General features: G+C 43.5%; 1 protein-coding gene across 4 annotated transcripts in view; it reads left to right on the top strand.

The window, feature by feature from the left end:
* The window catches only part of APP (amyloid beta precursor protein), a 248504-nt gene that overhangs the window by 62804 nt on the left and 158729 nt on the right, over positions 1-26971 (top strand). For all 4 annotated transcript variants that reach the window (XM_073668274.1, XM_073668273.1, XM_073668283.1 and 1 more), the window contains exon 2: positions 5521-5685. In XM_073668274.1, coding sequence (XP_073524375.1) covers positions 5521-5685 — 165 coding nt within the window. The remainder of the gene's footprint in view (positions 1-5520; positions 5686-26971) is intronic.

Genomic DNA, 26971 nt, shown 5'->3' with positions numbered 1-26971 from the left:
AATCAAAAATGGCCAGTCAATTACTAATAGGGTCAGAATATTGTATCAGTAAAAAAAGGACCATTTTGTTCATTGACCTGTGTCTTCTTAGTAGATGTGGCTATCTTCTATGGGCCTTCATGATGGGCCTTGTTTTCTAAAGGCGTTTCAAGAGCCATCTTATAGGCAAGACTGAGAAACATGGCCAGGCTTTCATCATTCTTCATCTTTTACTGGTGGTTCTTTGGTTTGCTGGTCAAGGTCAATTACTAGGACTTGGGATTTTTTGACGAAAGTGGAAAGTCATTGTAGGCTGGCATTTAATGAACTTTAGGGTACTTTTAATGACAATAAAGCCCCCACATGCAAATTACTTTCAATATCAACCAAATCTGAAATTGGTGGAATCTGACTATAATCTGATGTGTATGAAGGCCTCGACCTCCCTACTCTTCCCAAATAGATTGTCAGTTGTCCGAATGATCCGGCACATCGGAATTTCAGCTGCCGATCTCTTGTTCTCCCAGGGGTAAGCTGATGCCAGAAGATTTTGTTACCATCACTCTGAGAACACAGGAAAGCTATATACGTGGAGTTGGGAGAGATAGTTGTCGTTTGAACGATGGTTCGGCTGACAGCTACTTGAAGTGTTTGGGGATGCTTAACAGTTTGATGCGTTGGCTCAATGGCAGATTTGATTTTTGGTTTATTAAAGTGGTTGTCTGATATAGAAGATTCATTTTCTTTTTTTTTTTAAATCAGATACTTTTTATTAAGAGACTTTTTAACATTACACATAAACAACATTGAGGCATCACCCAACTGGCAATGCCCTTCAAAACCCACCCGTTCCCCCTCCCCACTCCCATTACACCCCCAAAAACCATATGGCAAAAACAAATTTAATTACAGACCGCATATTATCATATAGCTTATCTAACTGTTAAAGCATTGATAATTTGATCCATGGCTACAGAACATAATATCTAATAGTCAGTGATTGAAGATTTATTTTCAAATTAAGGAGTTAAGGACCTTCAAAAGTTATCTGAAGTGGTGATGCCTACAAAGCATGCCCACCACAAGGGAAAACCCAACAAGGTAGTCATTAAAAATCAATGGACAGCCTATTAATTTTAATGGCCACCTTGTAATTTTTCAGTTCCCTCTATGATTCACCCACAGATCTGGTTAGTAAAGGGTCCAAGCAGCAGAACAACCTAGGAATAATTTTCAAGGTGAACCTTCCAATAAGAAGGAATTGTAAAATGAAGACACCCTGTTTTTAATGTTTTTTTTTATTTTTTTTTCCTAAATCCAGAAGCATGCACATTGGACAATGACCATGCCCAATAGGACTTAACTTTTTTTTTTTTTTTTTTAATGCCTCACATGAAAAGTTTTTGATACATTTGCTACTATTGGTACAACAGTAATGATAGACCATCAACCAACAATATTTTTATTATCGTAGATACAAAGGTTCCTGTTCCAGCATTGGAAATCTTGGTATTGAGTTTGGTCCCTGATATCTCACTAAATTTTCTTAAGCGTGAACTAATATTGCTTGTGTTGGCATAGCTATGTCCCTGCCGAATAGAACTTTTGCCTATCAGATTGTTGAGTAACACATTGCGGTCGAGCCATCAGAAAAGTGGTTAAATGGCAAATAAAGATGTTTGAGGAGCTCTCATGAATTAATTTTTACAAGTACGTCAAAACAACAGATGACAAGTGGACTAAATCATAAAAATCGAAGAATTTATGTAGATTAAACGTCAACATAAAGGAGATTGATCGTCATTCCGGCAAGCTGGAGACTGATAAGACGTAGGAACAGATGGCTGGAAAACAAAGTGTGATTCCTAACAAAGTACTTCATAATGAATAAACACTGCTGGTAAATAAACCATTTGTCGAAAATAAGTAGAGCTTGTCATAATGGTGGTCGACTGTTTTTTTTAGTTGACGTTAGATTTCTCCAGTTGCAGTTTTCCCATTTGAGGTCATATTGCCCCATATGATTATCACATATGAACCTCCCAAATAGACGATGGGAAACTTTTGAAGGAAAACTGAGCCATTGATTACAATTTTTGGTTGAATTCAGTCAATGGAACCAGTTTGAAGGCATATCAAGACCCAGCAGTTACATATTATGGAGTCCTAGGCTCTAGTTGCCATAGCGTGGTTCCCCTTTGAGATTCTGTGCTCTTTCGAAGAAACAGGGCTGCCGAGAGAGAATACCTCCATAATATAACATCTCATACAGCATGACACATTTTTTTTTTATCAGGAGGAAAAAACTCTCGTATAGCTCCCGAGATCCCCTAAAAGCATCTGATCTTATGAATGTTTGGTTGGCATTGGTTGCTCATTTTTTGCAGTGGCTAGAAGTAGAGTTGTGTGCAAAAGTTTTCGGACTGGCACAAATTTTGGTTTTCAAAAAGTTTCCTGCTTTAGTGCTTTTAGATGTTTTAGGCCAATGTTTCTCTGGTTACTGAAGTTAAGTTATTAGCATTTCGTAAGTTTTTAAACTTTTTTGACAAATACATCAAGTTTATGCAGAAACTCAATATTTACAGGGTTGTCTCTTTTTTTTTTTTCCAAGACTTCTTCCCTTTGCCTCGGAGCTGGATATCAGCTTCTGGGGCATATCCTGACTGATGACCCATTCTTGTCTTGCTTGGAACTTATCACAATGTATGTGTTTTTATTTTTCCATCCTCTTTTTGGGAATTGATTACAGTTTATCAATGGAATTGATTTTGGGGGTTGTTTCCTAGCCATGAACCCAAAATTTCAATGTTTTGTTCACAGAGCCACTTAGTTATCACTTTTGCATCGCTCTGTAATGCTGGTAAAGCATTATTCATCACCAAGTTGCTCCTGGATCATTGGAAGTTGTTCTTTCAGGATGTGTAGACCCCATTCTTTATTCATGGCAGTGTTCTTGGGGTCACTCATGAGTGAGAACCCTCCATGGTTGAAAAGCCCTCATGAATGGTCTCAGGATGTTTTACTGTTGACATGACACAGGACTCATGGTGGAGCTCAACTTTTTCTTCTCCAGACAATCCTTCTTCCAGATATCCAAAACAGACAGGACCTAGGATGAAAACAAAATGAACAAATGTCCTGCAGTAAGTAAATAGTAATAAAACATGTCAATAACATAGGGGACATAGCTGACACTAGCGTAAAATCCACCCCACCCCACAAGGTGTTCCCAATCAGGATGTTCCATGTCAGGATGTTCCCTAACTCTTGTAGTTTACCTCGCTATCTGCCATCTGGCCTCAAAATTGACGAACGTAGGTGAATGATTCAGGGAGCTTGAAATTTGTTTTGATTTATTTATATACCATATTTTTCAGATTATAAGACCCCCCCCCTCCCCCACACACTCAAATTTTAGGTGAAAATGGGTGTGCATCTTATAATCCAAATGTAGCTTACCGGTTGCGGTGGAGCGGGGTCACAGGGAACCTTCCGGCGGTAATAGGGGTGGGACGATGCTGCGGGTCCCCGGCTGGTAGAAGGGGGTGTTTGGTGAAACCCCGCACCACATGTTTTGTGACAGCTCTTTCCATGCTTTTCGTAGCGGTGGACTTCTGGGAAGATGGCCGCATGCGCAGACTGAGATCACCGCACCGAGATCTCCAGAGATCTCTATTGCAGCAGCATCGCTCCACTCCTGCCGTTGCCTGCTTCCTGCATCACCGACCCTGCCACCTGGGACCCCGATTATAAGACACACCACCATTTTATTAAAACATTTTTTTTTCCTATTTTCCTCCCCAAAATTTGGGGTGCGTTTTATAGTCCGTAACATACGGTATATAGATTTAAAATTTTGGTATCCCTACAAATTATCCTTCAGGGCCTCATTCAGACATTCTTTTTTGTTCAATCAAAAATGGGCACGTTTCTGTGGGTTTTTTTCTTTTGCTGACAATTAGTCAAAAGAAAAAAGGCATGTTAAATGCCCATAGACTATAGCAGTACATGTACTATCTGTGAAAAACACAGAACGTGTACGCGATAACTGGACGTCTGAATGTGACGTAACGTCATGGTTAGCTTACCGTTATCCCACCTTCCTAATGGAGAACACAGGGTGGATCAGAATATTACTGATGTCTCAGTCTGTGCGCCTTCTGACCGTACAGGACTTTTTTATATGATGATATACTTTTATTGAAAATAATTTCATCGAGAACATTTGAAGATGTGCAAAAAATCCTTAATGACTGAATGGCAAGTTGTCCCCTTTTCCGTTCTCCATCATTAAAATGTATGTTCAGTGAACATCATTTTGGATTTTATATTGTAATATCCTTAAGTCGGATTACAGACAGCGCTTATATTGTACTCTTTGAATCGTCCCAGCAGGAGATCCATAGAAAAATGGAATATCTTCTACAGTGGGAGCCAGCATTACCATAATATTGGGACTTCATAGACAATGAATAGGCTGCATTATAATTTGTGACAAATGTCACTGTTAAGTTTTTCATTCCTTTCAAATTGATTACATTTTTACCATTCTTATGCAAAAGATTTTGGTTGCAAGTTTGTAACAGGTGCAGACTTTATCATATGCAGTGTTTGAGACACTTTGTATGTTAGTGATCTAGAATTTGTGGAACCTCGTAAAAAAATGGTTAATATTTTGCGTTTCACAGTAGGTGTTTGACCATTTATGTGGATTTTTTTTTATTTTTAGAATGTGGCCAACAATAGTATTTGAACAACAAGTAATTCAAAAAGTTTGAACCTTTCCTGAATCCTTGCAATTGTCATCCGGCCCTTTCTTCTACAGGGAATCTTGAGGTGGAATGCGAGATTGGCTTGTGCCAAAATTTGTCGTAAAGCTCTAACCCTGCAAACCTTCAATAGATGTCAGCCGGACAGCCTCGTTCCTGACCTCCTGACATTCATGTGAGCTTGGTTCATCTGAGTGTGCATGAGTTCTGAATGGGAAGACCACTCTGGTGGAGGCTTATTTCCCTTGAGAGCAAAGGATAAGAAATGTCGAAATTCAATATGCCTGATGAGCATTGACCAAACGTCCAAGAAATGAGATGTTCTCCTGCCTCCTTCTTCCATTCTTTAATATGTATGGCCATCTTTATGGTCTAGTTGCTGCTATTTCTATCTCTATAGTGCATCCCTTCCTTTTTTCCCACGCTCTTCTCATGCCATGTATGAGGCTATGACCGAGACTGACTTAAGTTTTAGCACGTTTTTCTGTAGGGGGTCATACTTCATGATGAACGTGTTTCTGTTCTGGAAAAAGGCACTTGTGGATATAATTTTTCTACCTTACAAACTTGATATTCCAAAGGGATACGATTACTGAGGTCACACAAGAACAACTGGCAGTCAACCAAACCATCGTTCCTTTGTGCCACCCACCAGCTTCTGTATTCCGACGTGTGCAACTTCTTCTATAAAATCATTTAACCACAAAGTCTAAAAATATTGCAGCTGCTCTAGTATTTTCCATGTGGTAATTGCTTGGTTTCTTTTCCTTAGGTCCCCGCAGATGGGAACGCCGGACTACTGGCTGAGCCGCAGATTGCCATGTTCTGCGGCAAACTCAACATGCACATGAATGTTCAGAACGGGAAGTGGGAGACGGATGCTTCTGGAAAGAACTGCATCGGAACCAAGGAGGGCATCCTGCAGTACTGCCAGGAGGTAAGTCCATTCTTTTATTACTTTATTATTTCTTTTATTCTTTTAATTAGTAAAAATGTTCCAAACTTGACTAAAAATTTAAATATGAAACACAGATTCATTTTGTAAACACATTGCACTACTTACAGTTATATGAAAAAGTTTGGGCACCCCTATTAATCTTAAGCTTAATGTTTTATAAAAATTGGTGTTTTTGCAACAGCTATTTCAGTTTGATATATGTAATAACTGTTGGACACAGTAATGTTTCTGCCTTGAAATGAGGTTTATTGTACTAACAGAAAATGTGCAATCAGCATTCAAACAAAATTTGACAGGTGCATAAGTATGGGCACCTCACCAGAAAAGTGACATTAATATTTAGTAGATCCTCCTTTTGCAAAAATAACAGCCTCTAGTCGCTTCCTGTAGCTTTTAATGATTTCCTGGATCCTGGATGAAGGTATTTTTGACCATTCCTCTTTACAAAACAATTCCAGTTCAGTTAAGTTTGATGGTCGCCGAGCATGGACAGCACTCTTCAAATGATCCCACAGATGTTCAATGATATTCAGGTCTGGGGACTGGGATGGCCATTCCAGAACATTGTAATTGTTCCTCTGCATGAATGCCTGAGTAGATTTTGAGCGGTGTTTTGGATCATTGTCTTGCTGAAAGATCCATCCCCTGCGTAACTTCAACTTTATCACTGATTCTTGAACATTATTGTCAAGAATCTGCTGATACTGAGTGGAATCCATGCGTCCCTCAACTTTAACAAGATTCCCGATGCCGGCATTGGCCACACAGCCCCAAAGCATGATGGAACCTCCACCAAATTTTACTGTGGGTAGCAAGTGTTTTTCTTGGAATGCTGTGTTTTTTTGCCGCCATGCATAACGCCTTTTTGTATGACCAAACAACTCAATCTTGGTTTCATCAGTCCACAGGACCTTCTTCCAAAAAGAAATTGGCTTCTCCAAATGTGCTTTTGCATACCTCAGCCGACTCTGTTTGTGACGTGCTTGCAGAAATGGCTTCTTTCGCATCACTCTCCCATACAGCTTCTCCTTGTGCAAAGTGCGTTGTATAGTTAACCGATGCACAGTGACACCATCTGCAGCAAGTTGATGCTGCAGCTCTCTGGAGGTGGTCTGAGGATTGTCCTTGACTGATCTCACCATTCTTCTTCTCTGCCTTTCTGATGTTTTTCTTGGCCTGCCACTTCTGGCCTTAACAAGAACTGTCCCTGTGTTCTTCCATTTCCTTACTATGTTCCTCACAGTGGAAACTGACAGGTTAAATCTTTGAGACAGCTTTTTGTATCCTTCCCCTGAACAACTATGTTGAATAATCTTTGTTTTCAGATCATTTGACAGTTGTTTTGAGGAGCCCATGATGCCACTCTTCGGAGGAGATTCAAACAGGAGAACAACTTGCAAGTGGCCACTTTAAGTAGCTTTTCTCATGATTGCATACACCTGGCTATGAAATTCAAAGCTCAATGAGGTTACAAAACAAAAAAAAAGTGCTTTAGTAAGTCAGTAAAAAGTAGGTAGGAGTATTTAAAACAAGAAAATAAGGGTGCCCATACTTATGCACCTGTCATATTTTGTTTGAATGCAGATTGCACATTTTCTGTTAGTACAATAAACCTCATTTCAAGGCAGAAACATTACTGTGTCCAACAGTTATTACATATATCAAACTGAAATAGCTGTTTCAAAAACACCAATTTTTATAAAACATTAAGCTTAAGATTAATAGGGGTGCCCAAACTTTTTGATATAACTGTATGTTGAACTGATGTAGAATTGTAGCGTATATTGTACTCCAGAGCTGCATTCACAATTCTGCTGGTTGACAGAAGCAAGTACTAACAGCTAAGCTGAGATGAACATCATATATACCTATTGGCACATTGTCTAATGATGGCCCGACAGTAAGGGCACATGCTCATGGAACAATTGTCATAAGAATATATCAAAGTGTAAGCAAGTGGAGGACCACCGGAGAGAGAGACTAATTGCAGAGGATGCACGATGTTGTGAGAAGCCCAGTGTAATTCACTTAATGTCTGGGGTCTTTAACTCTGAAGGCTACAGAATTGGTGAAGCGGTACATGGCTATGTTGCAGGCTGTAACTTATAATCAGTAGAATAATAATGCATTTATATACATAGTGGCTTTATAGATTCATTCTGTATCTAAAAGGTGGTGTTTAAAGGGGTACTCTGGGGAGATGATAAATGTCTGTACTGGCCCTGCCCTTATAAACTATAAAGATGAGATGCCCAGGGTAGGTCTATTATCTTTAGAACACTTGTAATTCACTATGACAGGAGCTGCTCCTCACTGCTCCCCCCCCTCCCATCTGGGACAATATGTCACACAGCAGTGTGCAGCTCCCCGCTGTGAGTCATAGCCAGTCTGAGGTGATGGGGCGTGGCCTGCTCCCTGCTGGTAGCCCTGCAGTGAAGAAGACATTATCAAGGGGCTGGCTGCTACTAGAAGTCGGGAGCAGGCCACGCCCCCTCATCTCATACTGCAGTAAAGGAGATATTAGGGGGCTGGCTGCTACTAAAAGCCAGGAGTAGGCCACGCCCCCTATTCTTGGATTGGCTGTTACTCACAGTGGGGAACTGCACACTGGTGTGTGATGTAATGTCCCAGACGAGAGGGGGGAGCGGTGAGGAGCAGCTTCTGTCGCACTGAATTATAAGTGTTCTCAAGATAATAGAACTGCACTGGGCATCTCATCTTTTGTAGTTTATGAGAGCAGGGACAGTCCAAAATTTTTCTTAGCTCCCCGGAGTACCCCTTTAAAGATAAACCTTATTCTTGAAAGTATAAAGGCCCCTGTGAAGACTCGGGGTCTTCCGTGGGCGTAACACTACTCAGACAACACAGGGTGAGGGTAAAACAGTGTGGAAATACTTTATTGAACCACAAAGCGGACAATAAACACATAGAAAAGTCCCAGAAAATACCTGAGACGGTACAACATTACACAGTCTCACCCTTCTGCTGCGCTCGCCAGGGATAGAACAGCTGCTACTTTTGGACTTCCAGGGCCAACTACCTCAACCAGTGGCCCCCCGTTTCCCCACAGAGAGAAGGTAGCGGCAAGCTTAAGAAGCTAGCAGTCCATTTAGGTACAAGGATAGGAGACCTGAGGGTCCCTCCCTGGCCTCTCCGAGAGTTTCCATGGAGCCAGATGACTGGCGGGTCCCAATTGGCAACCCCAAATAACATATTCATGGGGCCAGGTGACTTCATTGTCCCAGCCTGGTCTCCCCAAATGTATCCATGGTCTCTCTGATAGTAAATGGAGCAGATCTGTATCTTTCCAGTCAGGGCTATATACCCTTAAACTAGAATCATGTAGAATCCAAATCTGTGTCTCTTTGGATGGAGCCGCCATGCTGTCCATCTACTGTCCTGAAGGATGTCTCTCATTCTCCTTGTAAAGTCTTTCTGATGCTCCTTGATTCTGCTTGCAGCAGTACAGACATCCCTGTTTATATTTACCTCTGTGTAAAGTCTTCAGTCACAGGTTGGTGGGGAAGGGCAGCTCAGATCTCATTGTTTGAGCTAATCAATTTACATAGTTGGTATACAGTGGGCTCTTTAAATCAACATTCAGCTGGCTTTTAGTACAATATGTAATTAGCATATGAGCAAATATCATTGTTTCCAAACCCAAAAGGAGATAAAAATCGGGGTTATACAAATACTGGTCTGTCCTTCTTGAAATAGACTATTATCTTTGTGTTTCTGTGGACTTGTAAATGTATGTGTATTTCTCTTGACTTAACAAATGTAATCTTCTGGCTAATTAAGATTATAAGCTGTATTGTCACAGCCCCCATGTAGATAAGACTATCGGTCCATTTGTTTGATATTGGCGAATTCATCCAAATGTAGTCTAATGTGTATGGGGCTTCCCGACTACTCCCCGACAGATGATGTTGATGTCATAGGATAGAATGATCGACATGTTGGGATTTCATCAGTTGATACTGTTGTTCTGCACAGAGTAAGCCGCTGCCAGAGGAGTCCTGTTTGTGGGAGAATTGAGCTCTTTTGTGTGTGTTTGGTCAGGAGATATAGCTGTTGGCCAAAAGATGTTTCTGCCGACAGTTATCTAATGTGTATGGTCGCTGTAATTCCAGTCACCAAGAACTCCTGAAATGGATGCAGCGAGAGGATCCTGGTCTAGCGGCTAGGCCATTATTATGTGGCTGCAGGGCAGAATTGCTAGTGAGCTGCCTCTTCCCTTATGGCAACCGAGTCTCCTTTTGACTAGTTGGCCTGATTCGACATCATTGTTGCTGTATGATACACACACGACGTTGTGCCAGGCCAACTACTCAAGAGGGTCTGCGGATGCCGGCGGTTAGGAGGCGGTTCTCAGGGCTTCCCTCTAGCAGCGACATAATACTGACCTGATTGGAGCAACCATAGCATGTAAGTGGTCAGAAAGAGTGGGAGGGAGGGGTTCAGATGCAGCCAGTGGGGACAAATTTGGACCTTCGCTATGGGGCCCCTTCATATTTCTATGCACGCCCCGGGTCTGAAATGTAACAAACATTTCAGATGTTCCCTAAAACCTCCAATAATCACTTGCTCGGTAGTAATTTAGGAAAAAACACACCTTACCGGTTTTTGAAGCTTTCAATAGTTTTATATAGTGGCGTAACAAGAAGTCCCATGGGCCCTGGGCCCCCACCTGCATGTTGACCAGATGTATGGGCCCTTGTAGTGTTCTAAATTCTATAAAGACATATACGTGTTCGCCCCCATGTAATAATGTCCTCCATCCTGGCTCCTTCTTGTAATAATCTCCCCCATCCTGGGCCCTATCTCTTGTATCCTGGTATAATGTCCCCCATCCCTGGTATAGTGTCCCCCATCCCTGGTATAGTGTCCCCCATCCCTGGTATATTTTCCCAATGTCCTAGTATAATGTCACCCATCCTGGTATAATGTACCCCATTCCTGATATACTGTCCCCCATTCTCGTATAATGTCCCCATCCTGGGCCCTTTTCTTTCTTTTACAGCACATTTTAAAAATAAACAATTCTACTCTCCATCCTTCTCCCACATTGTGCGGCCTCCTCTTCTATCGCTGGCAGCTGACTTTGGCATTCCGGTACGGGCAGAGCATGACATCACTTCCATTCACTGAGAGGCCTCTGCACCAATACGTTTCACCTGAATGTGCTTTCCGAGGACTCACATCAATGTGAAATTGGCATCGATGGACCTCCCTCCCACACCGTCGCGGTCGCACCGTCTGCAACTGCAATCATTGCACCTGTGAACATAATATATACATACATACATACATTTGACTTGCATGACTTTACAGCTATTGAGCCGTCAGGGAGCGTTGGAGATATGAGGTCAGATCACTGACTACGTCTCATAGTAGTGAAGGTGATTGGTTGAGGATATAGTTGTGTGTGGGTATCTCGGCACTGGATGGCGTAGTGGGGCTACAATGAGTTATCGCTCCTAATAAGGCCCTTCCTTCTTCTACCTTAAAAACCTTTTGAAGGGTCATTGTTAGTTTTCTCCATTTGTGAGTCTGGTTCTCCTAGAGTGCTCAATATTTTACACGCAGATTAACTTTTCTGTCATGGTGAAAGCAGATTTCCCGCTCATTTAATAAGTTCTATCCACTAATATAATTATTATTCCTTCTCTCCACTCTTGGTGAGCGGCACTGAGCCATGACAGCCTGTTCCACCTTTTTAATCTGTGAGAGCAACCAGTCATGAAAATTAGCTCCTGTAGGAATTCTAATAATAAACCTGACATTGTGATGAGCTCCTAGGAAATGATGGTTATTTAGTCTGCGACTGCACCACATTTCAGCTGTGTGTGTATTGTGACATACGAGTAGGCGTCCAGTTTGTGAGTGCGTTGCCAAAGCACCCTTTTTGGCTTAAAGAACGTACCTATCATCTTAGGTTACTTTTCAGAGGAGGTTGTCATGTTTTTACATCAGGATTAACACTATTTTTGGAATTCTAGCCTGCGTTTTCCCCTCTGAAGGCACTCTCTCTAGTTTTCAGTCGTCTGAAAGCTAGTGGGTAAAGACTAGCTCCTCTGATGTCTCCCATCCACTGCACACACAGACATGAGACATCCCTGCTCTGCTGTCTCTATGTAGCACATGTTCAAAGGCAACAGCAGCACAGATGACCATGTGAGGGGGGTGCAGGGTGGTAGTAGTGGCGAGGGACTGCTGTTGTGGTATATGCTCACCCTGACCGCCCACAAATAAAAGATAATGTTCGTGTTGTATTGTGATTTGCATGTAGCGCACAACACTCACAATCCCTTGTTGTCCCTCCGTCTTCTTTTGGAGTCCAGTGGTTGAAGACGAGCAATCACGGTCACACACAGTCTCTTATATAAAAGCCAACTTTACTTAACTCTTGTCCAGTTTTAGTCACAGATACGGTGTTTTTGGACATCACCGTTAGTTTCAGCTTCCTCTACTGACCCGTCCTGTCCTATCCTCAGAGTTAGTTTTCCCGATACCACAGCTTTCCAAAACACGGTCCTACTCTCCTCCAGTATGTCCCCGTCCGTTCTCCTCTTTGTTCTCTACCGCTTTATCATACCCCAAGCTGCCTAACTCTCTTTCCATCATCGGTCTGTATCTCTATTGACCTTCAGCGCCCAGGGCCCTGAACTTCTCCTCAGTCTTCCTCCAGCACAACCTTAAACGTTACCACGAACTACCACATCTCTGACAGAGCTGATTCATCAACCGTCTCCGCTGGTCGCTGGGCAAACTTCTCCCGCCACCAATGAACTGCCGTATTCACCCACTAATAACGTGCACTAAACTTCCTATACTCTAAACTCTGCCTGATCTTCTATCTAGTAATATATAGCCACCACTGCTATCAGCCCCAATATTCCTATCTATCACTAACTAAGCCCTAGGCAGTGTCCTATGCTTTCCCTATATACTATATATAAATAACATTATACAATAATCACAATACATTACATTGACTGTGTACATTAATGCCTATAAAACAATGCAGATTTATATATTAATATAGTCACCAAAATATAACAAAACCATACACTTGGTACAAACACTGTTTAGAGAGGGAGAGGCATATTACAGCCTTTGTCACCCCCTTACAACCACATACAGCAGTACTGAGCAGTGTAGCTGTGAATCCAGCTGTGGGTGAGATAAAACACTTACTAGAAGAAAGCAGTACCATATTTCTTCTTTTTCCCCCCCCCCCTCATTCCGCTCCATAGTTTTCAAAAGATAGCTGTAGTCTGAGTGCTCAGTCAATCTTTTTTTCAGTTTTTAGTAGTTTTTCAGGCGCTCAGGAGACTTGAGGCGTAGCAGGGGGGGCTTCAGACACTCTCGATGCAAAGGGCACTCCACAAGCAAAACCAGAGTATTTGAAATTAATAGATTATCCAGCAATTGCATCTAGCACTCCATCATTCAATCCATAGAGCACAGCAGGTAAAAGCTATATGACTGTCACCACTGATGCTTTTCCAGAAGAGTAATCAGAAATGCACCATTGGCTTCTGAAGCAGACAGTTTTTATCACTTGTGTATTATGGATTAATGGATTAATTAATGCTTTTTTAATGATTAAATAAGCATACTGCTATTTCTTACATTTGCGTCCATTTTTTTTTATATGATTTTTTTTCCCCATTACATTAAAAAGAAATGATAGACCTCTTGTGATTGCCCTTGTTTGATCTGAATTTTGCGTTACTAAATTCAGTACCTGATGACTCTGACAGTGGGCAGAACCCACGCCGATCCAGCATTGGTGGCATAATCCTATTTCTAGTCCAAATTTTACCAAATTAAAGGAGTTCTCTCACGAACAAAATTAATTTTAAACTTGTTTATAAGCAATAGATCTTGGATTAATAATAACTTCCACAATTAGATTTGTTTAAAAAAATGTTCCTGTGCTGAGATAATCTTATAAATGTGTCCCTGCTGTGTACTGTGTAATGGCTGTGTCTGACCGTGCAGGAACATGGTCTGATCATACCACAGCTCCTGGGCAGGGGAGGAAGCAAAAGAGAGTATACAGACAGGACAGCACGGGATCACAGCTGATTTTTTGTGCTAGGTAAAACACTTCCCTGCCAATTTTTAAAACATGTTTTACCTCAAAGAAAGAATTATGCTGTAATGTCTGTATACTTTTTTACTTCCTCCCCTGTGCAGATGTTGTATGATGAGACCATGTCCATGTACAGTCAGACACAGCCATTACACAGTACACAGCAGGGGCACATTTATAAGATTATCTCAGCACAGGAACATTTTTTTTAAACACATCCAATTGTGGAAGTTATTATTATTCCAAGATCTATTGAGTAAAATTAACTTTGTTCATGGGAAAACCCCTTTAAAGTCAGCCCCTTTATGGAATAATTGCCCCCAGTTTGAAAATTGCTTTGTCATCTTCCCGTAATTTCTAATTCTAAAATTTTAATTAGCCAGATTTTTCTTTTTTTTTTCTTTGCCTTGTCAAATTGGATGAATCTTTGCCAACGGCACTGATTTTGGCAGGGCCGTACAACCATCCAATGTATACAGTGCTGTCCCAACTCTTCCTCAATAGCAGATGTCAGTGGAAGAAAGGGTTAACCCGTCTACTACTTATTTTTCTTAAAGGAGATGAGGCCTATTTCATATTTATCCTGTGATCTGAGCTGTACCAGGGTTTCAGTCTAAATCCCTGAAAAACAGGGTTTAGGCAGGATCCCCAATGGAGCCATCCAGTAGAATGGGGAAGACTGCGTCACTTTGGACTCTAGACCGGCAGTGTCCATTTTTTGGATGACCTTAATAGCATGGTGGGTCACCTGAACAGGGGCTAGATGGATTCCAAAGTGATTCCATCTACTGCATTATACTGTTTTTTTGGGGGAATTAAAAGGAAACTTCGACACATTGCTCATAGTAGAGCACAAGATATATGTGAACCTACAGAACTAAAGATAAAAACAAGTGAGCAGATACCGCACAGTAAATAAATAGTAATGGTAGAAGTAAATTACATGGGTTATTTAGTTGACACTATTTGGATCAAAAGAGCATAAAAGCCATCCCACCACGACAAGGTGACCCCAATCAGGATAGTACCTAACTCTTGTAGTTCACCTCACTATTTGTCAGCAGACCTTAAAATAGACGGGCAGATCAGGACCCAGATCTGACCATTTCAAAACTTGCCGTTAGAAAGCTACAAAGACAAGATGCACAGCCCAAAAAGGGGGAGCCATGCCCCTGTATGTACAAAGTACAAGAAACTAAAGCAAAACTGAAGAAATGTAGATATAAGTGGAATTTGTTGGTGCACGTTCACACTGTGGCCTTTTAACAGACAGAACTTGGGATATATGTGAACCCAGCCTAAGCTGCTGCCAAAAGGGTCTGGCAGCCGCCTGCTTCCTTTTGGTAATACATTCACTCTGAACTGAGCACTTATGTCTACATTGGGGAAGGGGTTTCATACTAATACTGGTGGGGGGGCTGCTTTATTCACCAGTCCATGCCGAGGACAGATTCATTGTGAATCCAGAAAAAGTTTGCTCATTTCTGCTGTAGAGAACTCCATTGTTTGAGGCCTTGATAGTTTTGTCATGATGAGAACATCGGCAAGGTCACGTGAGAGCCAAGAAGACGAAATATGGGCAGTTTTATTTCACTCACATTTAGGCCAATTAAGCCAAACATCTGGCCATATTTCATGCCTATGTTACAACCAGAATATCTGTTGCCTCTTGAAGTGAAATAATGTGGACCCATCAGAAAATATGCAAACATGCTTGGTAAGAGGGGGTGATCGACGCCAGCCCCAAACGCTGCTACAAACACTACCTCAGAACGCCTACTTCTGGGTTGGGTTTATATAGAGTTTGGCCCCTTTCTGCCGAGGAATTTGAAAAATTTGGAAATGATGCTTCCAAATAGGCAACTAAATGTGAAATTACATAGTCATTATTCCCTGTAGAGTCCCCCTAAATAAATTGCATATTACTTGAACCCAAGATTGAGATCCAGAATCTTGAGGTCATTATCTTTAATTTTCTTTATGCTTTTGCTGAAATTTGGTTAAAGAGTGTTAAATATTAATTGCGGATATTAATTTTTTTATTCTGAATTCTGTATCATACATTGCATAAGATTGCATCAGCCATCGTGCTAGGGTTTTTAGCTGATATCACAAAGTGCTATTTTTGGCTCCGTGCCATATATGATGAACAGATGCTATGAGGGGGTTATATAACCCCTGTAAGACATAAGGAGGGTCTAGCGGGCCATTTCATAGGACACTGTACGAGGATCTACGCTGGCTGAGGAAATAGCTGCCGATGTAGGCCCAAGGAGACACCTGCTTTACCCGGACAAGTGCTTGACACAGATTGATGGGAGATATCCTTCAGGGTCCAAGGAAAGATGGACACTCATGAATCAATCTCTTTGTAACTATTTGACCTACTTTATGTAACTACTGCAATTGTTCTTTTTAACGGACAATCCCAAGAATAAACCGATACATTTTTTTTATAAGAATATCGTGATATATATACTTTAATCAATCGCATCTGAAAAGAAGTCCTCTATAAAAATATACGGAAATAAGTATTTTTAACAAAGAGTTTGTCTGGGAGTTTTTACGTTTTTACATTGATGGCCTATCCTTAGGATAGGTCATTAATATCTGATAGGTGGGGGTGTGACACTCCGCACCTCCGTACATCAGCTGTTCGCGGTGTCTGAGGCAGCTGTAAGTCCTCAGTTGCGGAGCTGCACAGCACAGCTTTGTCAACTGTATAGTGGCCGCATCTGGGTCACCAGCATCGGGAACAGCTGATCTGCGGGGGTGCCGGGTGTTGTACCCACACTAATCAGATATTGATGACCTATCCCAAGGATAGGTCATCAATGATAAAGTTCCGGACAGCCCAGTAAAGTTTGTATGTCAAATTTGATTGACAAATGAATCCCTAAGAAGCCTGGAATCATCTGTACAGAAAGTGAATCAGGTTTCCACTTCACTCCTGTAGTCTTTTTTTTATATGCCAGCCGAAGTTGGAAAGGCTTTAAGTGGTTATATAACATTTACTGCCTAGAAAACAAAAATCGAACATCTGTTTTTAAAGTTTCAACTTTCCAAAATTCACAATTTTTTTTTTTTTTTTTTTTTAGTGGAATGAACATAATATGATTGATTTCTTTCTTTTAACCACAACAATAAGAACAATATATTATGTAAACCTAAAATACCAAACTGAATTAAAAAAATAAAAAGGCTTCAGATGTTTTTGCTGAAAAGGCAACTGTAATGTGAACACAGCAAATCCATGTAGCAGATTCATAAAGCAGATGTCAGCCGGGATGCCCTCAGTCTACTCTTCAATCTTGTGGATAATGCACATCTGCAGTCTAAATTTATTAGGTCTCATTTGCTGACATTGTGCTGTTCATGTGCGCCTAACAAAGAAAAGCAAGTCATCAAAATGTACAATAAACTCCAAAACAATAAATTATTTTTCAGCGTTCCAAACAGCGATCAGTCATTGGTGATGCTGCACCGCTAAATAAAACTCTTAATAGTGGTTGCTTAGTAGTCGTCTTGGTCCTTCAGCTACAAGACTGTGCAAACCATTAGGAGAGAGCTCTAAAAGTTAAGTATTAGCCAGAGGAGGCTTTTTCCTCCATAATAACAGAAGTTACCACTTTCCTAATAGTTACAGCAGGTTCCAGGCTAATTTTCCCCCCAGTAGTCATTGCTGAATCGAGTACACTCCCCTAGTAGTGAAAGCAGGTCTCCATCTCTATTAGTGATTGCAACAGGGAAAAGCCTCTTTCCTAAGCAGGCAAGCAAAGCCGGGCTCATTATATATGCAGAGAAAGTGCAGGTAACCCACCGGTTGCAACCCACCAAACTATGGTACATAGCAAAGCTAAGAAAGTGGGCAACTCTCAATAGCAGATTCCATGCAAAAAAACTGATGTATTTATTGGCTCATTTGAACAGGTGGCAACTAGTGATGAGTGCAAGTGCTCATTACTTGAGTTTGCCTTCGGTACTCGCGTATGCACAGAGTATCGCGGGTGCTCGAGTGACATGTTCGAGTCTCTGCAAGCGCATGTTTCGCGGCTGTTAGACAGCCACAAAACTTGTGGGGATAGCATGAGTCTACTATGGACTCTGTTCTCGGCGCTCCCCTCTGGACCTCTGTTCTCGGCGCTCCCCTCTGGACCTCTGTTCTCGGCGCTCCCCTCTGGACCTCTGTTCTCGGCGCTCCCCTCTGGACCTCTGTTCTCGGCGCTCCCCTCTGGACCTCTGTTCTCGGCGCTCCCCTCTGGACCTCTGTTCTCGGCGCTCCCCTCTGGACCTCTGTTCTCGGCGCTCCCCTCTGGACCTCTGTTCTCGGCGCTCCCCTCTGGACCTCTGTTCTCGGCGCTCCCCTCTGGACCTCTGTTCTCGGCGCTCCCCTCTGGACCTCTGTTCTCGGCGCTCCCCTCTGGACCTCTGTTCTCGGGTTTCCCTCTGGACCTCTGTTCTCGGCGCTCCCCTCTGGACCTCTGTTCTCGGGTCTCCCCTCTGGACCTCTGTTCTCGGCGCTCCCCTCTGGACCTCTGTTCTCGGCGCTCCCCTCTGGACCTCTGTTCTCGGCGCTCCCCTCTGGACCTCTGTTCTCGGCGCTCCCCTCTGGACCTCTGTTCTCGGCGCTCCCCTCTGGACCTCTGTTCTCGGCGCTCCCCTCTGGACCTCTGTTCTCGGCGCTCCCCTCTGGACCTCTGTTCTCGGCGCTCCCCTCTGGACCTCTGTTCTCGGCGCTCCCCTCTGGACCTCTGTTCTCGGCGCTGCCCTCTGGACCTCTGTTCTCGGCGCTGCCCTCTGGACCTCTGTTCTCGGAACTCCCCTCTGGACCTCTGTTCTCGGGTTTCCCCCTGGAGGCTCTGTTCTCGGCGCTCCCTTCTGGACCTCTGTTCTCGGCGCTCCCCTCTGGACCTCTGTTCTCGGCGCTCCCCTCTGGACCTCTGTTCTCGGCGCTCCCCTCTGGACCTCTGTTCTCGGCGCTCCCCTCTGGACCTCTGTTCTCGGCGCTCCCCTCTGGACCTCTGTTAAAACTTCTGTCAAATTAGTGTTAAATGTTCAGTTGATACTTTGACGACAAAAAATGATTCATTAGCCACGTATTATTCTGTAATCAGCTGTGCATTTACAATATATTTGGTATTTTTTTTCCTGGCCCTCCTCAATTGTAAATTAAGGCATTAGCCAGGAATAGTAGCTACATACACTTTCAATATAGTTAAGTGTACACTTTGTTCTTTTTTTGCAAAAATGGACAGAATAATATATAGCTGGTGTCTTTATTATCTATTAAATGTGAGAAACCTGAACGTCCACATTTGAGTGTAAGTGGCGTTTTTTTCTTCAGGATCAAACCAGGATTGATAAACGTACCTGGCGGAGTGAAGGGGTGTCGAGAGATAGAGGTTGTAAAGAAGTAACACATTAAAAGGTTGAATTGTTGCAGCAGCTTCTTCACCTCGGATTGGTGTCAATTAAGCAACTCCCCCTCTTTCCACTTCACAGCCGAGTCTTTGCCACAAGGCAGATGTCTCCTGCAAACTAGGACTCCTCTCCATGCTGCTACTTTAAAGCTGTAGAGTAAGGGAATTCTGTAGTGCGACGGCTTTTTATAGCGGTTTCTGTGAAATGCTTTTGCACCAGTTCAACGCCTTGTATTGTTAATTCAAAGCCCATTATCTCTTCTGAATTAGTCTACTTGACTACAATATGTAGAACATGTTGTAGGCTCTGCTCTATCGCCGAAGAAGAGTCCTGAGTCTGAAAGAGTTCAGTGGCATCCTGTGCATTAAAGTGAGCTGTACAGGCATCATCTTCTGCATACTGTGCATATGCTGCGCTCCCCTCTGGATTCTGTTCTCTGCGCTCCCCTCTGGATTCTGTTCTCTGCGCTTCCCTCTGGATTCTGTTCTCTGCGCTTCCCTCTGGATTCTGTTCTCTGCGCTTCCCTCTGGATTCTGTTCTCTGCGCTTCCCTCTGGATTCTGTTCTCTGCTCTCCCCTCTGGATTCTGTTCTCTGCGCTCCCCTCTGGATTCTGTTCTCTGCGCTCCCCTCTGGATTCTGTTTTCTGCGCTCCCCTCTGGATTCTGTTTTCTGCGCTCCCCTCTGGATTCTGTTTTCTGCGCTCCCCTCCGGACTCTGTTTTCTGCGCTCCCCTCTGGATTCTGTTTTCTGCGCTCCCCTCTGGATTCTGTTTTCTGCGCTCCCCTCTGGATTCTGTTTTCTGCGCTCCCCTCTGGATTCTGTTTTCTGCGCTCCCCTCTGGATTCTGTTTTCTGCGCTCCCCTCTGGATTCTGTTTTCTGCGCTCCCCTCTGGATTCTGTTCTCTGCGCTTCCCTCTGGATTCTGTTCTCTGCTCTCCCCTCTGGATTCTGTTCTCTGCGCTCCCCTCTGGATTCTGTTCTCTGCGCTCCCCTCTGGATTCTGTTTTCTGCGCTCCCCTCTGGACTCTGTTTTCTGCGCTCCCCTCTGGATTCTGTTTTCTGCGCTCCCCTCTGGATTCTGTTTTCTGCGCTCCCCTCTGGATTCTGTTTTCTGCGCTCCCCTCTGGATTCTGTTTTCTGCGCTCCCCTCTGGATTCTGTTTTCTGCGCTCCCCTCTGGATTCTGTTTTCTGCGCTCCCCTCTGGATTCTGTTTTCTGCGCTCCCCTCTGGATTCTGTTTTCTGCGCTCCCCTCTGGATTCTGTTTTCTGCGCTCCCCTCTGGATTCTGTTTTCTGCGCTCCCCTCTGGACTCTGTTTTCTGCGCTCCCCTCTGGACTCTGTTTTCTGCGCTCCCCTCTGGACTCTGTTTTCTGCGCTCCCCTCTGGATTCTGTTTTCTGCGCTCCCCTCTGGATTCTGTTTTCTGCGCTCCCCTCTGGATTCTGTTTTCTGCGCTCCCCTCTGGATTCTGTTTTCTGCGCTCCCCTCTGGATTCTGTTTTCTGCGCTCCCCTCTGGATTCTGTTTTCTGCGCTCCCCTCTGGATTCTGTTTTCTGCGCTCCCCTCTGGATTCTGTTTTCTGCGCTCCCCTCTGGATTCTGTTTTCTGCGCTCCCCTCTGGATTCTGTTTTCTGCGCTCCCCTCTGGATTCTGTTTTCTGCGCTCCCCTCTGGATTCTGTTTTCTGCGCTCCCCTCTGGATTCTGTTTTCTGCGCTCCCCTCTGGATTCTGTTTTCTGCGCTCCCCTCTGGATTCTGTTTTCTGCGCTCCCCTCTGGATTCTGTTTTCTGCGCTCCCCTCTGGATTCTGTTTTCTGCGCTCCCCTCTGGACTCTGTTTTCTGCGCTCCCCTCTGGATTCTGTTTTCTGCGCTCCCCTCTGGACTCTGTTTTCTGCGCTCCCCTCTGGACTCTGTTTTCTGCGCTCCCCTCTGGACTCTGTTTTCTGCGCTCCCCTCTGGACTCTGTTTTCTGCGCTCCCCTCTGGATTCTGTTTTCTGCGCTCCCCTCTGGATTCTGTTTTCTGCGCTCCCCTCTGGATTCTGTTTTCTGCGCTCCCCTCTGGATTCTGTTTTCTGCGCTCCCCTCTGGACTCTGTTCTCGGCGCTCCCCTCTGGACTCTGTTCTCGGCGCTCCCCTCTGGACTCTGTTCTCGGCGCTCCCCTCTGGATTCTGTTCTCGGCGCTCCCCTCTGGACTCTGTTCTCGGCACCCCCCTCCGGACCGCCCTTTTTTTTTTTTTATACCCCTTTCTTGTATTATACTTGGACAGCCTCTCTCTCGAGATCTATATATGGAGCGTGCTATATTATTTCTTCTTTTTAGACAAAATATTAAAATTGATTCATTTGAGGGGGGCAGGTTTTGAATGCAAAAACCCATCAGTATAATGAATTTCTGGTGGGTTATTGCCCTAACAACTTGTGACCGGTCCATTTCAGTTAGTAGATGACCTAAGCAACTGTAGTTCCCACTAGACCTAGTGATGAGCCAGGACACCTTTGCTGCGTAAACTGGTCCTTAATTCATAGCTAAACTATTGCCAGAAGCCTCTATTTTTGTGGGCAAAACAGCTAATTTGTCATTTCTGAGATACTTCGTGCCTTCTTCCAGGCTGCTGCCCCTAGCATTCACCAGTAAATTAATGTTCATATTACACTGGATACTTTTATTCTCTTTTAGAAATTCTATATGGATCTTGGTGGAAGGATAAATGTTTTCTGAAGCAAAACTAAAAATTGCACAAAAAGGGGAAAAGACCCTATAGGATAAAACCGATTCCAGATTGATAAAAAGACGAATATCCCTCTAGCATGGCCAGTGTCCTTGTGGAATTAATGGCACCACATCCTACGGCCAGCACTTGAGCCTCTTACACCAAAGTCACCGTCATGTTACAGAGAGAATAGTTCTGTATAATTTGATTTATGCCCCCAAGTATATTCCAGAACGGCACAGCTGTCCTTTTATTTTTATTCTTTCTTAGGGTTTGCATGGAAGCAAAAATTTAACATAGCTGATTAGCATTTCCCCCCGGGCTCTTTCTTGCCTTTCTTTTCTATGAGCGCGCTGCCGGCCTTCGTGTTTGTTGTGACAGCTGTCAAAAAAGCCCAGACAATGGCGTGTAATGTGAGGACAGATAAATATTCTATAACTCTGCTCCTCAGCTGTTAGTTTTCATCCTCAGCAACAATAAGGCTAAAAGTAAAATACAGATTTTTATCGAGTAATTGGGGACCTCTAGGCGGAAAATGTGGCCTATCCCGTCAGTACAAGCCCCTGTTTTCCAACATATAGTTCTGTATAATTTATAACTTTCTTAAGAAAATTTATTTTTTTTAAGACGTTTGCCAGGATTGGAAAAACATGGCTGCTTTGTTAGTGCCCGGATCGCCTATAGGTTGCTTGGATATTCCATCTCGACTCCAATACAATGAATAGAGATGAGCTATGGCTGAAAGCAACCATTTGTTCTAAATGTAAAAATTAAAGGGGTTGTCCAATCTTCCGTCTTCAGAAGTGCACCACTCCCCTGCCTCTCGGCTTCCTGCTTGCCATGGTGGCGGTGGGGGGGCTGTGCGCTCCTGATGATTGACAGGCTGGACCAGCAGCATGGTTGCATCACTGACCTAACCGGTGCGCTCATCCATACTGCAAGCAGATCCAGCCAGATTCAGACCCACATGTGCCTAGGAGACTGGCCATCGCTCATAGATCACAGAGGTGGCCATGAACCTCGACAACAAGTAATAAACGTTCCATCCGTTTTTAACAATAGAGAGGTAAATTGAAAGTTGCTTGTTTTTACAAGCAATTTTACCCATTTACAAAAGGCGAGAGAACACCTGACCAGCACAGTGCTATAGTAACCTCCTTTAAAGGGGTTGTCCGGCCTTGGGCTACAATATTTGTGAATTCTCACATTGTGCACTCTAAGGATTCTGTGGTGCCACCCCTAGGAGTGGGTGCTCATGTGATTTCCATACTTCTGGCCAAATTCCAACTAGACGGTGTCCGACCTCCCTTAATACACTTGCATGGAGCAAAGCTGCGCCCATCTAGTCGGGTCATGACACATGTATGCAAGTCTCATAATTGCGGTTACTCACCCTATGCTCCTGGCGCCGGCATTGGCGAATCCTCACAGCGCGCAGTGTGCATAATGTGAGGATTCACAAGTCTGCAGACGAGTGACTGCAGACTTGTAACTTAAAGAAGTTGTCCACTACTTTATTTCACCCCCCTCCACCCTCCCCCAATGTATCCCCCTGGGGCCCCTAAGACTTTTTGTAATTACCTTCTGTTGCTGATACTGCCTGTGTGCGGCGCTATCGGTGGCTGCTCACAGACATCACGTGACCCCCGCCCTGACGTCGCGACAAGTGAGGCGTGACTCAGCGCTGGGGTTCTTGCAGTGGCTCCTGGGTGGGGTTACCCCCAGCGTCACACCCAGCATCCACCGCGCGCTTTCCCAGTGAATGGCGAGAGGCAGAGCACGCGGTGGATGCGGGGGGTAACCCCACCCACAGCCTGGCATCCACCGTGGAACCAGGAAGATCGTGACCCCCGGCTGCTGCCAGCACTTGTTGTGACATGAGCGGATGTCGGAGCCGGCTGCAGCCGGGGGTCACGTGATGCCTGAGAGCGGCCAGTGATGGCGCAGCTCACAGGCATTATCTGCTACGTAAGGTAATTACAAAAAGTCTTAGGGGCCCCGGGGGGGGATACATGGGGGGGGGTAAAGTAGTGGACAGCCCCTTTAAGACCGGACGAACCCTTCAAAAATGAACTGCCACCTCTCCGGCAGGTTGGTTTTAGTAGACGTCACATATAATAACCCTGTAGCATCTTTTTCTTTGAAATCTGCATTGTGCTGTTCCTCTGTAATCCTCAATCTATGGATAAATTACTGCCAATAATGGAGGAGATTTTACCCTTTTGTATGCGGACTGAGAATTGTTTGACAACTTTTTCAATCTTTGCCCGTTTTTGGAGTGTTTGGATGTGCATCAAAAACTTTTCAAAGCCGCTCAAGGAAATGAAACACTTCTGCCAAAACTCTCCAAAGAAGGAGCAGTTTCCACTAGAAAACTTGTCGTTTCTGAACACCTCAAAGAAAAAAAAAAAAGAATGTGCATGTAGCCCTAAGGAAATGTGCACACGTTCAGTATTTAGGACCCAAGACAGAAACAAAATGAACATATACCCTGCTGTAAGTAAATAAGTATAAAGTAATAGTGCATAGAAATAACATAGGGTACTTAGTAAAAACAGTTTTCGATCAAAAAAAGCATAAAAGCGTTTTTGCTGCATTTTTCATGCCGATAGTTCAGTGCCTATTGTTCCTGAGTTTTCTGCACCAAAAACGCAGCAGAACCTGATACCTGTGGTTTTTTTCTACGTTTTTGCACTTACTTATTACTTTCTATGGGTGAAATAAAAAACTGCAAAAAGTTGTCCAATTCAGTCAGGAAAATAAAACAAAGTCTGTGCATGAGATTTCTGACATCTCCTAGCTTTTGCTGGTAAAACACACCTTTTAATTAGCATAAAAAAGCCACAAAAACGCAATGTGTGAACATAGCCTAACTCTGCAAAAAAAAAAAGTGTGAACACTCCCTTAGGGTTGTGTCACCACTAGAATCTGTTTTTCTTCAGTTTTGAGTATGCCTACCAATTTCCAAAATTCTTTACCATTAGATTGGGGACTGGGGTACATCAGTAGATTCACATTTGATGGTCGCTCCCCATTCCCACCCTTCTGGATGCAGTAAATGAACACGGGGGGTGGTCAGCTATCTAAATGGTTTCAATAGGATTTTGCTGCATCTGGGAGATTTTTCTACTCTTCTGGGTATCTGGAAACCTCCTGGACATTGGGTGACTATGGAATTACTTGGTGAGTTACAGATCGTATTGAGCCATAATTGGGCCCCAATGGAAGTGCAGAGGGTCTTTCCCTATGAAAAATTGAGGGAGATTTATGAATCAAAAATTGACTAGTTTTCTTTTAAATGGTTTTAAAAATCTGCCCATTTTTTAGTCCGTAGTACAGATTTTGTGTGGCACCGTACAGCTGCCCGCTCATGGCTCGGCCAACTACATGAGGCCAGAAACTGAATATTTAAGCCAAATGGAAAGGAGAAAAGATGGACCTCACGAAAACAGCAGTGCGGCCAGAAGACTTTTACTTTTTCTGCATTAAATACATAAACGAGGATAAATTTCTAGAATAATATAAATGGAAAATCTCACATCCCTCTAATCTGCACAGAATCGGTAACAGGCTCGGTCTGTCATTACGGAGCCGGTACATAATTACCTTACCATGCCGATATTATTGTAAGAAGAAAAAATTATTTCCCAACTTCTGGCTAATTAGCAATCAGTAATTGTGTTTGGAAATGAAGCACCGCATCATATTTTAATTAATTTTCAGACATTTTCGGAATAATGTGTACTTGTAAGTCACCTGGTCTAGTCTAAAACAGAACCTTTGTAGCAGTTGTTACATTTGTGTGTTCTTGTTATACAGTACAGACCAAAGGTTTGGACACACCTTCTCATTTAAAGATTTTTCTGTATTTTCCGGACTATGAAAATTGTACATTCACACTGAAGGCATCAAAACTATGAATTAACACATGTGGAATTATAAACTTAACAAAAAAGTGTGAAACAACTGAAAATATGTCTTATATTCTAGGTTCTTCAAAGTAGCCACCTTTTGCTTTGATGAATGCTTTGCACACTCTTGGCATTCTCTTGATGAGCTTCAAGAGGTAGTCACCGGAAATGGTTTTCACTTCACAGGTGTGCCCTGTCAGGTTTAATAAGTTGGATTTCTTGCCTTATAAATGGGGTTGGGACCATCAGTTGTGTTGTGCAGAAGGCTGGTGGATACACAGCTGATAGTCCTAGTGAATAGACTGTTAGGATTTGTATTATGGAAAGAAAAAAGCAGCTAAGTAAAGAAAAACGAGTGGCCATCATTACTTTAAGAAATGAAGGTCAGTCAGTCCGAAAAATTAGGAAAACTTTGAATGTGTCCCCAAGTGCAGTTGCAAAAACCATCAAGCACTACCAAGAAACTGGCTCACATGAGGACCGCCCCAGGAAAGGAAGACCAAGAGTCACCTCTGCTTCTGAGGATAAGTTTATCCGAGTCACCAGCCTCAGAAATCGCAGGTTAACAGCAGCTCAGATTAGAGACCAGGTCAATGCCACACAGAGTTCTAGCAGCAGACACATCTCTTCAACAACTGTTAAGAGGAGACTTTGTGCAGCTGGCCTTCATGGTAAAATAGCTGCTAGGAAACCACTGCTAAGGACAGGCAACAAGCAGAAGAGACTTGTTTGGGATAAAGAACACAAGGAATGGACATTAGACCAGTGGAAATCTGTGCTTTGGTCTGATGAGTCCAAATTTGAGATCTTTGGTTCCAACCACCGTGTCTTTGTGCGACGCTGAAAAGGTGAACGGATGGACTCTACATGCCTGGTTCCCACCGTGAAGCATGGAGGAGGAGGTGTGATGGTGTGGGGGTGCTTTGCTGGTGACACTGTTGGGGATTTATTCAAAATTGAAGGCATACTGAACCAGCATGGCTACCACATCATCTTGCAGCGGCATGCTATTCCATCCGGTTTGCGTTTAGTTGGACCATCATTTATTTTTCAACAGGACAATGACCCCAAACACACCTCCAGGCTGTGTAAGGGCTATTTGACCAAGAAGGAGA

The sequence above is a fragment of the Phyllobates terribilis genome, unplaced genomic scaffold, assembly GCF_046119375.1.
Source record: "Phyllobates terribilis strain yellow unplaced genomic scaffold, ASM4611937v1 Scaffold_2__4_contigs__length_985480577, whole genome shotgun sequence".
NCBI classification, from domain to species: domain Eukaryota; kingdom Metazoa; phylum Chordata; class Amphibia; order Anura; family Dendrobatidae; genus Phyllobates; species Phyllobates terribilis.
Note: the sequence above shows the minus strand (reverse complement) of the source record. Positions and strands in the feature narration are given on the sequence as shown.